At 39.9% G+C, this 13,393-nt stretch overlaps 1 protein-coding gene across 1 annotated transcript in view; it reads right to left on the reverse strand.

Moving 5' to 3' along the window:
• Window positions 1-5,494: 5,494 nt before the first annotated feature.
• The window catches only part of cuzd1.2.L (CUB and zona pellucida-like domains 1, gene 2 L homeolog), a 31,706-nt gene continuing 23,807 nt past the window's right edge, over window positions 5,495-13,393 (reverse strand). Inside the window, 6 exon segments of the mRNA XM_041570038.1 lie at window positions 5,495-5,985; window positions 6,852-7,243; window positions 9,105-9,280; window positions 10,481-10,701; window positions 11,287-11,428; window positions 12,089-12,309. Coding sequence (XP_041425972.1) covers window positions 5,739-5,985; window positions 6,852-7,243; window positions 9,105-9,280; window positions 10,481-10,701; window positions 11,287-11,428; window positions 12,089-12,309 — 1,399 coding nt within the window. The 3' untranslated portion in view covers window positions 5,495-5,738.

A 13,393-nucleotide genomic window follows, 5' to 3' on the forward strand; every position in this document is an offset into this window, starting at 1 on the left:
ACATCATCAACAGTCAATGGAAACCAAGACAGCTAAAAAGCATGAAGAAGTGTTATGTTCTGTTATGTTAGACATGCAGTCACTCCAGCCTTTATAACAGAGACGGGCCAGGCTGGCCAGGTGCCCCAGGCAACCTGGCCGGCCGTGGCACCATTTGGGTGCGCACATAGACACTCGCGTGCATAGACGCACACACAGACACAGGCGCCGAGACGTGCATGCACAAATCGCAAGATCGAATCACCGCGGACAGTCTCGAGAGGAAGAGAGAGGTGACCAGACTAGGGGTAGGAGCCAGAGAAAGTACGTGCCTGGCACCCCCCCAGCTGTGCACCCTAGGCACGTGCCTACCCCTAGTTCCGGCCCTGCTTTATAGACTATATATTTGCCTAGGGTTGCCATCTGTGGGGTTTTGACCTGGACAGCCTGGTAATTTGAAGGGCTGTACAGGCCAAAACTGCCTGCCCAGATTAAGAAAACCGCTTCAACCTTGGCACACTGCTCATATAAAAGCTCTCCAAAGACACTCACGTGCACTTGAGCATCACTGGCGCAAATCCCACTTAGAATTGGACTTCTGAAGCTACAAATCTACCCTGCGCTGCTTTAACACCAACCTTTCCCTAGACAAACAAACCTACTTTACTTCACTCATTAACTCCCTTCTAAAAAACCTGCACAACTTTTCTCTACTCTCTTTTCTTCTTTCCCCTTCCCGCTCCCTCCATGAACATCTCTCTTTGCTCAAGATGTTGCTGAGCACTTCAAAAACAAAATTGACTCTATGAGAAGTGACATTACACTACTCAACCGCCCTGAATTCAACTCTGAATGACTATATATCCATTTCACATACTGTAGATCACACATCCAACCTACTGGCTTTGTCAAGGGCAACATCTCAGCCGGATCTTGGAATATAAGTATTCATATTCCATGTCCAACCACATGGCGTCCTTCTCCCTTCTCTATCAACAAGCAGTGATGCCCATGCTACGTAGATCATTCCAGAGCTGCAGCGTGGCCATGAAGCCGCACATCACCCATTGGCATATTTTATGCTTGATGTAGAATTGGGGACACCGCTACTTATTACAGTATAGGGGACTACATTTTCCCAAATAAATAAACAAATGAATACACCTATAAACTTTACATATATTATGTGTGTAAGTGCTTCTGTATTTTTGTCAACACCTATGTAATTGCACAAGTTCCATTATAGATAAATACTTTTTTTACTATATATTTTACAACTACTGTTTTACAGTCCAATACAGGTGTGTAATGACAGACTCTCATTGAGCCCACAAGGGGGCTAAAGTATTTAATTAATATATCCACCAGCATTCTTTTAATAATAATGTATGTCAGGTGAATTTATTTGGCCATCACTAGTGGATATCAATGTTTTCATTAGTGTTACCAATATATCTTAGTCTACAGGAGCATATACATAATTCCTACACTCTTGCAGTTGCTCCAGAGTCTCACATGCTGAGAATTTCATTATAATTACTCCTCTACATGGATATGGAAGAGAAGTATTAGACAAATATGAGGTCAGACTCCCCATATGCAAATACTTTAATCCAGGCTGAATAAAGGCAGAAGTTGGCCTATACAGAGGTACTTGGTTTTTTCTCCCAATGGCTTCTCTTTTTGTTACGATTGGGGCCAGTAGGTCATGCTGCTGTTGCAGGGCCCCCCTCCGCCGCCGGGACCCCCTCCACCCCTCCTCCCATGTGCACACTGTGGTGGGCCGGTCCCTGCAGGGAAAAGAAGCTCAGGGTGCAGATCTGGGCTGGCGAGGATCAGACCCTGAGTAGGTCAGATATGAGATCTATGTGAAAGGGATATATAGTGATATAGTGAGTCTGTCTCTAAGGGCAGATTTATCAAGGGTCAAAGTGAAAATTCAAATTAAAAAAATTCGAATTTTGAGATATTTTTTGTGTACTTCGACTAGAGAATAGTCCAAATTTGATTTGAATTTGAAAAAAATTTGAATATTGAAATTTATCATGTACCATCTCTTTAAAACTTCGACCATTCGCCATCTAAAACCTGCTGAATTGCTGTTTTAGCCTATGGGGGACCTCCTAGAACCTATTTGGAGTCAATTCATGGACTTTGAAATTTTAAAGTTTTTTTTTTACAAAAACTTTGAATCGAATTTGATCGAATACGATGTTACTTTGGTTCGAACGATTAGAATTCGAAATAATATGGCCTATTCACCCGCAGAAAAAAACGTTGAATTTTTAAAAACATTTCAGTTGTTCAAAAAAACCATTGCTTCGAAATTCGACCCTCGATAATTCTACCCCTAAGTGAGAGGAGGGCTGTCTGATGTGGCCTTAACAGTACAAGGACCATAGGACACGTCGGTATCAATGGGTGTAAAGCCTTGACATTACTGTATGTTCTGACATCTCTACAACATATATCATAGATCCAGATACATCAACATTTTAATTGGTTTTAAACTGTTCTGGTACATTTTGCATTATGTGAGTTTTTTTCATGTTGTTAACATCCCATTTGCTTGGACGCAAAGTGATACATACATAGGAAAATACAATAACAATAATAATTCAGAGCAGATATGCTCCTTAGGACTTTCCTGGACTTTGTTTACCTTTACATATTCAAGTCTCTTTTGAATTCTCTCCTGAGTGACCCATCTAGTAATACTTATATTATTAACATCGGTTCTATTAAAAAGAAAGCCATCATTGGCTGGTTCCTCAGTTGTGTAGACAGACATAATAGTTTCGAATTTCTGCATTTTCCTCTCCCCTCGTATAAAGGGTCCCATTCCTTCCAATTTTATTTTTATACTATTAACATATTTAAAAAATATTTTTACTGCTTGCTGCAATACCCTTTTCCATCTCAATTTAAGCTTGTCTTTTTGCATGATTTATTGGCCTCCTTGTACCTGATAAATGTTTCAGTTGTCCCAGCTAACTTGAATGCATTTAAAGCACGTCTTTTATTACCCACCAGATCACTTCAAATCACAAAGGTTTTGCATTGAAACAATGTTCCTTGCTTACAAGGGGAATAAACTGGCCTGTATGTTTATTAATCAACATTACCCAGTTAAAGTCTGGATTATAGAAGTCACCTATAACAACAACTTGGCCTAGTTGTGAAGTTTCCTCCATTTGTAATAGTAGCAGGGCTTCATTCTTGTCACTTATACAAGGGGGTTTTTATCATACACCAATGATAATTTCCTTTGTTACTTTTTGCCCAGCTGAAATCACTACCCAAAGAGGTTTCGCACCCTTCCCTTTGCTGTCCATGGTTATTTGTTTAGAGAAACTTTTTATATCCATGAGCCACATTCAAATGCAAATAAAAGTTGGGGAGCAAAAATAAAAGCATGCAAAAAGTTCCTGGGGATGCCAATTATTGGCTGTGATTGGCTATTGGTAGCCCCTATGTGGACCGGCAGCCTACAGGAGACTCTGTTCGGCAGTACACCTGGTTTTTATACAACCAAAACTTGCATCCAAGCCTGGAATTTAAAAATAAGCACCTGTTGCTCACAAGCCATTGGTTGGGGATCACTGGTGTCAGCATTTAAATTCACAACCCAGTCACATGTTTCATCCCACCTGGTCTCAGTGATACCAATTATATCATAATTCTCAGCACAAATTAACTCCAAGTCTCCCAATTTACCTGACAAGCTCCATGCATTTGCCAGCATACAGCAGAGGTTACTACTTTTCCCTTTGACATTCACATTAAGTAACAGAGAGTTAGCTCTAAGGTTATTGTTAGTCTATTTTCTAAGTGATCTCCTCGCTGTATGCCCCCTCGCTCACCTTCCCCCATGACCCCTTACTTATCCCACTGCCCAGTCTACCATAGATTCCTCGTAATAATAATCGAGCTCACCCCCTGCCACAAGGGGCACAATTGTTTTACCAAGGATATTGGATGGAAGGCAAAACAGCTCAGAAGACAGGCAAGACGGTAAAGCGTGGTCAGGCAGACTGGACCAGCACCATCAGAGTTGAAGAATAGTCAGACAGAAAAGTTCGGTGCAGGCAGAGTTCAAGGAATGATCAGACAGGCAGGCAAGGATCAGATTAGAGAGTTCAGAATAGTCAGCAGGCAGGCAAGTGTCAATATCAGGAAGATCAAGCAGGATTCATGAAGAATAAACACCCAGTAGAACCTAAGAATGGGCAAGTTCCTCAATTCCAAAATCCCTTTAAATACCTTTTAATTTCGCTTCAATAAGCGATGAAGTCATCACGCCAGCGCGTAAAACCCAGAAGTGCGCACCATAGGAGAACCGGCCCAGGAGGAAGAAGGATGCACGTGGCGGACATCCCCTCCGGCCACTAGACCACCATGGTAAGCGGATAGTGATGGGCGAATTTGTCCCGTTTTGCTGATTAATGTGCGAATTTCCAGCGAAATTTGCGAAACAGCGAAAGATTTGCAAAAATGCGCCGGCGTCCAAAAAAACTCGCCGGCGAATTTATTCACCAGCGGCGAATCGCGGGAATCCAAAATTATTTTTTAATTATGTAAATAGTAAAAAAAATGAAGCAGGAAGTGGTGGGACCCTTAAAATCACAGGTGGGTCAGCTGGTTTATGAGAACAAAAGAAAAGCTGAGATTCTAAATTTGTATTTTTCGTCTGTCTACACAAATGAGGAACCAGTTAATTAAGGTTTCCTTCTTAATAGTCCTAATTCTAGTAATAACTAATGATGCGTGGTTCAGACCAGAACATGTTAAGATAAACAAAGGTCCGGGGCCAGATTGTATTCATCCCAGGGTACTTAGAGAGCTTAGCTCTGTGATTGCCAAAGCTCTTTACTTAATTTTTCAGGATTCATTGAGGTCTGGCATAGTCCAGAGAGACTGGCGAATTGCTAATGTGGTGTCACTATTCAAAAAGGGATCCCGTTCTGAGCCTCAAAACTATAGGCCAGTTAGTCTGACATCAACGGTAGGAAAGCTTTTCGAAGGGTTAATAAAGGATAACATTCTGGACTTCATAGCAAATCATAATACTATGAGTTTGTGCCAGCATGGTTTTATGCGTAATAGATCTTGCCAGACTAACTTAATTTCTTTTAATGAGAAGGTAAGCAAAACTAAGTAAGTAAGTAAGTACAAAACTATATTGTACTGAGCCCTTGTGAACCCATTTCTTAACTGTATAGCAGTAGAAATATAACCATTGGAGGAAATCATTATAGTTGTTTCCTAAGAATTACAACAAGCAAACAATGGGTTATAGTAATGATGGCAAGAATGAAGACATAAAACGGTGCTGTACGTAACTATTTTATTATTATTTTTATTATTATTATTATTCTCCCATTAATTACAGCTGTATGTAGAATATCCATCAACCTATTATTAGATATCCCTATGCTGTCTGTAGACTAAAAAACAAATGCTGATTAAAAAAATGGAAAATACAAGTAGGCTGAAATGACAGAATGGCTGACTAAGTGTGTTAGTATGGGTAAACTGTAGTGATGGACTAAATCCATCATAGCTTTTAGATATTTAGAGCTTTAAAGACACTTGAATTTTAGGTCTGGATTTAATGTGGCTTAGAACTAAATATTATCCATATCCAAGTTGTGAAGAAAGGATTTGGATATGGCCATATCCCAAACCAAAACCCTTCCCTGATATAAATAAATGAATCAATCTAGTTTGGAAACCTGTAGCCAGACCGCTGATTTCAGTTAAACCAGTTTCAGTGGCCCTGCTACAACATGGAGCTCCTTGTGGGCTGCATTAGCCGCTCTTTTGTTCCTTGTAATGCAGCCCTGAGAGCAGCGGGACGGGTACACATTGGGCGTGCACACAACTAGTTTACATTTCAGGAAGATGGTGGAATATCTGTCGAGAAAGCTGAATGCTTTGAACCCAAAACGGACAATGTTTGTAGAAGGAGAAGGGTACGTTCGGTATCCGCTGACTCTGCTGCACCTGGAATGGTAAAAAAGGCCACTTAGAAATGGGAAGTTAATAATAAGGAAAGAGCAAGTACAGAAAGTATAATGTCATGTGCAGTAGGAATGAAAAGCCTTAAACTAGATGCAATTTACAAGGGACAGGGTTATATGTTGCCATGTGGGACACTACTTTATTATGCATGCGTGCCACCTCGATATTTATTTTCCTGTCCTCCTTCATCCGCACATTAAACCCTTTACTTGTCCTTTATACTGAAAATCTAGATCAAGAAACTGAAAACATAAAATGTACACAACTGGCAGTTGGATACCTAACAACACATTAGAATTTATGATCTATGGCAGGGATCCCCAACCTATTTTACCCAGAACCACATTCAAATCTAAAATGTTGTGGAGCAACGCAAGCATGAAAAAAACTCAAGGGGGTATCAAAGGGTATCAAAAAGGCTGTTGTTGGTTATTTTATAGCCCGTATGTGGACTGGCAGCCTACAGGAGACTCTGTTTGGCAGTACATCTGTTTTTTATGCAACCAAAACTTGCCTCCAAGCCTGAAATTCAAAAATAAGCACCTGCTTTGTGGCCACTGGGAGCAACATCCAAGAGGTTGGTGAGCAACGTTGCTCAAAAGCCACTGGGCTTCTTCCTGTGTCTGGTGCAGCAGGCAAGTCGTGTTTAACAAGGTAGCCCCAAAACCAACCCCAGAGGTGCCTACTTAAGCTTTGATCCCTGTTGTGGCTTCCCCGTTTCATGAGAGCCTTTTTGAATTTAATAGATGCTTTGAGTGAGGTGAGACTTTGAATAATACAGAGTTCAAGGCTAAAATGGAAAGACTGTAAAAGCTGGGAACAGAAAGCAAGTATAGTGTTCCATTTACCCATTGTTTATTATATAATAGACTGTTCCTGTGAAGTCAAATGGGTTTGTAGCAGCCACGCAAGATTCAACGAATATCACAAGGGTCTGGTCTGTGGTCTCCAGCTTGGCTTGAAGGAACAAGTCCTGGTCGAGCTTCACATTATATGGGAAATGGTTCACTGGATCTGTGAAAGTAGGAGACTGATGGAAGACCAGATTGGCATGAAAGAAGCCATACTGAGTTAAAGTATTCCCTATAGTATCATTGGATTGATACACTAGTTTGGCTATGGTGTTTTGGTACATTTGGCATTTCAAAGACAGTTTGAATTTTTTGCTGTGCGTGATCACTGCTCCTTCAGGTGGGTGAGCAACAAGGGTGTTAGTGTAACTGATGGTGTCCCTTTCTACCTGCAAATGAAGCAGAATATATGAGAAATAAGCATTGAATTATAAACTACAATTGTTGGACACTTTTCATGGACTGTATCAGTTCTACATAGTCTAGAACAGCTTTTGAGAATCATCCCTGAGAGTTTGTTCCATACCTGGGACATCCTCACTTAAGAGAGTCAGATATCAGGATATGCATTATATAGTGAATAAAGTACCCCCTCTTGTAAAATATAAGGATATTATAAGTTACTGAGGCCTCGTGTTTTTATACAGGTCATGGAACTCCGAGGTAACTTCTAATATCCTCATATTTTGCAACTGGGGGTACTTTATTTATTATAATACACAAGTTTCAGTGAGTCATGTGAAATGACATTAGAACTCACTGTTTATAACTGATGACATCAGAACTCACCGTTTATAAGGATATAATTTACAAGATATTCATGGCTTTTTGTGTATTAAATAAGGATTTGACTATTCAAAATGGGAGGCTAGTCTGTGTGTACACTGGAACCAAATTCAGAAAGTCAAACAAGTTGTGTTTCATTGGGCTCTGTGGACTCTTTGTCTTAGCATCGGTATTTCTGAGCTTCTGTGATGCACTGTAGACAGTAATATGGATAGTGTGAGACACTTCAGTGTTTTTTGACCACCAGGGGCATTTTTGCGAATTCCTATTTCTATCTTCACCCGCTGCTTTTAAATCTATGGTTTCTGCCAGTCAACCCCTGTTCTATCTGCCTCTGTATTAATCCATGCAGCCTCAATTTAGGGGGTTATTTATTGAGGTTTGAGATGTGTTTTCCACGAAAATTCGAGTTTCGTGTTTTTGGTCAAAATTCACACTTTTGGGTTAAAAAAAACTAGATTTTTTAGAGATTTATTATACCCCAACCCTGGAAATAGCTCAAATCCAAAAATATACCATTTAAAACCTGTCAAAGGAGATAATGGCAGAGGTCCTTTGAATCATTTGAAGATTAATAGCCTTCATGATGTTCATGGTTTTTTTCAGAGGGTTTTGCCTGATAACAAATTAAGAGATTGGAGTTTTTTTCCCACCGAAAACTCGATCTATTCATTGTTAATCCTGAGCTCGTTGATTCGAGTTTTTTCCATCTAGTTTTTTTTTTAAATTAGAAACCATTCGAGTTGTGAGTTCATTCGAGGTACATAAAACTCTAAAATTTGATCTTCAATAAATAACCAACTTACTGTACAACAGAAGTCCTTGAAGGGGACAAGAAAATGAATGCAGTTATACCACACCTAATTGCTAGGCAGTACAGTTCCATCTATTATCTGGGCACTGTACCCCATCCTTTATTAATAGTCTATTTTTGCTTAGAGCAAAAAAAAAATGGTGTATTTGGTTCCATGTCCTGAATGACCCCTATTATCTCTGCTTTATTTCATATTGTCTTGCTTTTCCTTCTATCTTCTCTCCAATGATACCTTTGTTCCTCTCCCATACTCTAACACCCTCCTCATGATCTATCTCTTGTCTAGCTTCCTGTTTCTTTTCCAGTTTATCGCTCTTTATCATATTATCACTGTCCTTCTTTCTTAGATCCTTCTCATCCTCTCCTTACCTCACTTTTTCCTGCCCCCACCAAGAGTTACCTACCTACACACACATGTCAAGTGTCTTTCAGCTTCTAAACTCCCACCCTGCTTGAATTATCGTATATAATAAGGAAATTATCTGCAATATTTTCTTAAAAATGAGAGTTTGTGGAGAACTGCACTTTAATCTTTAGGGATTATACCCCTTTGTTTTATTATAATGATTTAAAGGTGTCTCTCCATCTCCTTTCTTTTATCTGTTGACCTATCTGTCTGTCTTATTTTCCCAAGACTTCCAGGTTCCTACCTGTTGCACTGTCTGACATCCCTTGTAGGGAATGTTAAATTCCAGCCAGTCATCCAAGTTACGAGGGCGGCACATTGGGTCATTGATGAAAACATCATTTTCGGAGTGACCCAGCGTTTGCAGATACGAAAGAGACACTTGAGCTACCATATGATCAGAGGAGCATACAAGAGTCACTAGAAAGAACAGAGGTAAATATGTGTCATTAAGTAGCACTGCAAAACAGACCAAAGGGTTCATTTACCAAGGGTTCATTACATCTAGATTTTTACCCATAATGGAATTTTTTTTACCATAATTTAGGCAAAATTGTGTGTTTAGCTACATGTGATGGGTTTTCCAATGCAGGTGCAGAACTTGCGCCTCTTTAAAATTTAGGTTAAAGGTGCGGTGGTGATGATGAGGGCATAACCGTGCGTGCATTGTCCTACCACAAGGGGTAATATCTGCCAGCATAACATGCCTAAGGATTCCTAATATTTACATTAATCATTTTATGGTAGGGATGCACCAAATCCACTATTTTGGATTCGACTGAACGCCCGAATCATTAGCAAAAGATTCAGTCAAATACCGAACCGAATCCAAATTTGCATATGCAAATTAGGGGTGGGAAAACATTTTTTACTTGCTTGTTTTGTGACAAAAAATTTCCCACCCCGCCCCTAATTTGCATATGCAAATTCTGATTCGGTTCAGCCAAACAGAAGGATTCAGCCGAATCCTGCTGAAAAAGCCCGAATCCTGGCCGAATCACGAACCGAATCCTGGATTCGATGCATCCCTACTTTATGGCCATCCAGATATTGCAAAACATTCCAGGTTAACTTTGGACTTCACCTGACCTAACAGATAGTGGTAGATCTATATATACATATAAAGTACCAAAATGTTATCATTATTCTATTTACAAACATGGAATACATTTCTTTATCAGGCAGGAGCCTCCTTGCTTCAGTGTTGCCAAGCAGGTATCTTTGATCCAGGAGATTTGACTTTTGACTGCTAAAGATGAGTTTGTTTTGGTCATGACCAGCCAGGGAGAGTGATCTGGTCTATAGGAGGCAAATTTTACCTCTATCTTTTACTTATCATACACTGAATAGACAGCATTCTCAGTAGGCTTTACTTACCAAAGTGATCATAAGGTGCAAAAAATGTATAAATATGTACCTTATTAGCATTCAAGTTGGGATTCATGAGAATCTTGAATAACAAGTAATAGTCTAACCCCAAATGGCCTTCACACTGGGCCCCCTGTCAATGCTTTGGGCAACCCTAGGGGGAAACCCCACAGTTTGGGAACTGATGACATAGGGTATATTTTTTATTTATAGGCCGATAAGTGGGTATTAAATGTTTCTGAAGTGTTGTACCATTTTGGTTAGGGTTGTATTGGGTGTTGTAGGAGGCACTAAACGCCACTTCTTTGCCACTTCCAATGCCACCACCAGAATAAACGATGCTCATGGCATTTGAGGAAGACACGAAGTTCCGTCCAGGGGTCTCACAAAGGTTTCCAAGTAACCGAGATCCATGTGGTGTTCCATCATACACAGACACATGGGAAGAGTTGCAGAGTGATGGTTCAGACATCCTAAAAATAGATCACACAAAAATATATGTAAATCATCTTAAAGAAAGACCTGAATTTATGTGGAAATATTACTCCCAACATGGCCCTGACAGGATCTTAGCTATGGAAGTTGTGGTTCAAGAACACATGAATGTCTACTGATTGGCAATCACCTGCCTTTCATCATCAATGCATCATCAACACATCATCAATACAGAGGTCCAGAACTCGCAAGTCCCATAGGTTTCAGGTCAAGTGCCCATTCCTATTGATAACTGTTACTATGGTAACTGTTGCTGTGTCAGTATGTGTATAAAGCCAAGATAAAAGCACAGATCCCATGTCATCCATAGGTTGTTCTGGTTCCTATCTACGTTCAACCAATCATCATCTATCCTCCTTCCTAACAACATGGATGAATATTTCTGATAGATCACTTAGAAGGCCCATCTAGCAGTGCTTATTGTCAAACTGGTGGCCCACTCATACCTGTCGCCTGATATCGCATAAACCAGTTTATTCTTTTTCTCTAAATAAGATTTCCACTTAATGAATCAATGATTTAATTCTCATTTACAATTAACCAAAGAAGCTTTTGATACTCACCTAAATTCTCTAAAAAATAGGTTAATTTTGTGATTGTTGAGGACGCTGATGTACCAGACACAGTAAGTAGATTGATTTGAAGCGCGGTTGAGAGGATAGCCAATGATTCCTGCATTACTGGTCATAATTCCTCCACAATCCACTGCAAAAAGAGTCAGGGCTCATTTTGAATTCTTTGTTTTATTTAAGGGGTAGAAAATCTTATGGGGCATTAGAGTCAAAGGGTCAGGTTCATGCACCTAGTCACATTGTCCTTGTCCCACCATGGTTTTATGTATTACGCTTCATACTGTATTGGACAGGATCACTACTTTTTTTGGTTCACATGTTGGCTCATTGTTAATGATGACATTTAATTGGTTTCTTATAGACAGGCCAATCATGCAGTTATTATAGCAATTCTTCAAATAAGATTGGCATATTCTGATTATGATGCTATTTTTCACCATAATTCATTCACTCTTCTCTCTGACCAATCAGATGTAAGCTTTTCACATGACTAAAAACAACAGAATTTTAACCTGGGGTTTCAAAGGTGTTGACCTCCAGTCATTCCATTGTAATGGAAAACAACTCCACATCACATTTTTTGCAAAGGAGAAACCAAATACTTTGGAGCCTTTAAGGCTGCTGGACTTTGTAATGTTGTATATTTACCTGTAGAGCTGGTTATAGACCAGCTATCTAACTGACCAATGAAATTGCAGTATTCATAAGTATTTGAGAACTTTTCAGTATCTCACTCCTCTTATATTTCAGGCTGCTCTGGGCCCCTGGACTAATGGTTTATGTCCTACTGTACCTGCAATGTTGTTGCTTTTTGGGCTGATTGTATAATGGGCAATGAAGCCACCTTGTTGAGTGTCGTTGCTGCTTCTGAACACAACTCCCATGACATTAGAGGAAGAGTAGAAAACCTGACTTCTGTTCCCTCCGCACATCTTTCCCAGGACCGGGGAGTTCTCAGGAAATCCATCATATACCGTCACTGAGTCAGAGGAACAGTTGCTGGAATATTTCAGGCTGTTATTGAAAGACAAAAAAAAATACAATTCATACATTGGTCAAAATGTCTGTAATAAATAAAAGGAACAGTGTTAATTATATGATGATGTGTGGGATTCCTCTACAGTTTGGACAGAGGCTAAAGACACCCCCCAATCTTTTTCAGATCTCATCAAGCTCCCAATATTCAGTAGGGGCCTATTAGAGTCATAGCAAACACACTGAGTCTACTGAGATATCTCTGGCACAAGGATTGTCTGCTGTTGGTGGATATTCTTGGGCAGACTTGGCATTTGCCTTGGTGGTAGGGTTCTCCCAGAGACCCCAGTTTTAAACGCAAGAATAACTTTGCAACATTGTGTGTGTGTTGCTAGATGTAAGATATGCTAGGACATGTGGGCATGTGTCCTTATGGGAATAGGACATAAAAAGCCAGATAATGATGGGAGTCATGCAGATAGGACAAGGGCTTTCTCTTCCATGCCCTATGAGTGGAAGTGGAAAAACAAACGAGTGCATGCAAGTAAGGGAACCCTGGAGTTTATAACTGAAAAATGGCCGCAAATGAGGTCCCAATGTCTAGGCACATCAGCACATAACATTGTATATGGGAATGGCCGTTGGGAGGACAGACCTACTTTTGAGTGCTGAAAGTCAACATGAGCATGGAATGAGTATATAACAATGTATTATTGTTGATATTTTGCTCTACTGCCAATACATTGTCCTTTTGCTGCTGTCTTGTTCCACTATATCTTTTATCATCTAGTAATTCTATCTATAAGAGCTGCTCAACAATTAACCCTATTGGCTATCACCCTACTGGTAGCACAACTCACACACTAGAATGGAAATAAAGGATCATACCTAATGTGAATTAGAAACTGATATATGTATGGAGGGTACTGAAGGAGCTCCCATAGAGACTGGTGTATTTATATAAATGTGAGTGACCAATTGACTTTGATTATTATGTATGCATTGCATGTTCAGATTTTTTGTCATTCTGGGTCCCTTATTGGCTCCAGTTTTAATTCAAGACGATTGACTGTTCTTTTCAAGTGTTATTGCACCAGGCCATATCTGAAAATGCAATGTTCCT

The sequence above is a fragment of the Xenopus laevis genome, chromosome 7L, assembly GCF_017654675.1.
Source record: "Xenopus laevis strain J_2021 chromosome 7L, Xenopus_laevis_v10.1, whole genome shotgun sequence".
In the NCBI taxonomy this organism is placed as follows: Eukaryota; Metazoa; Chordata; class Amphibia; order Anura; family Pipidae; genus Xenopus; species Xenopus laevis.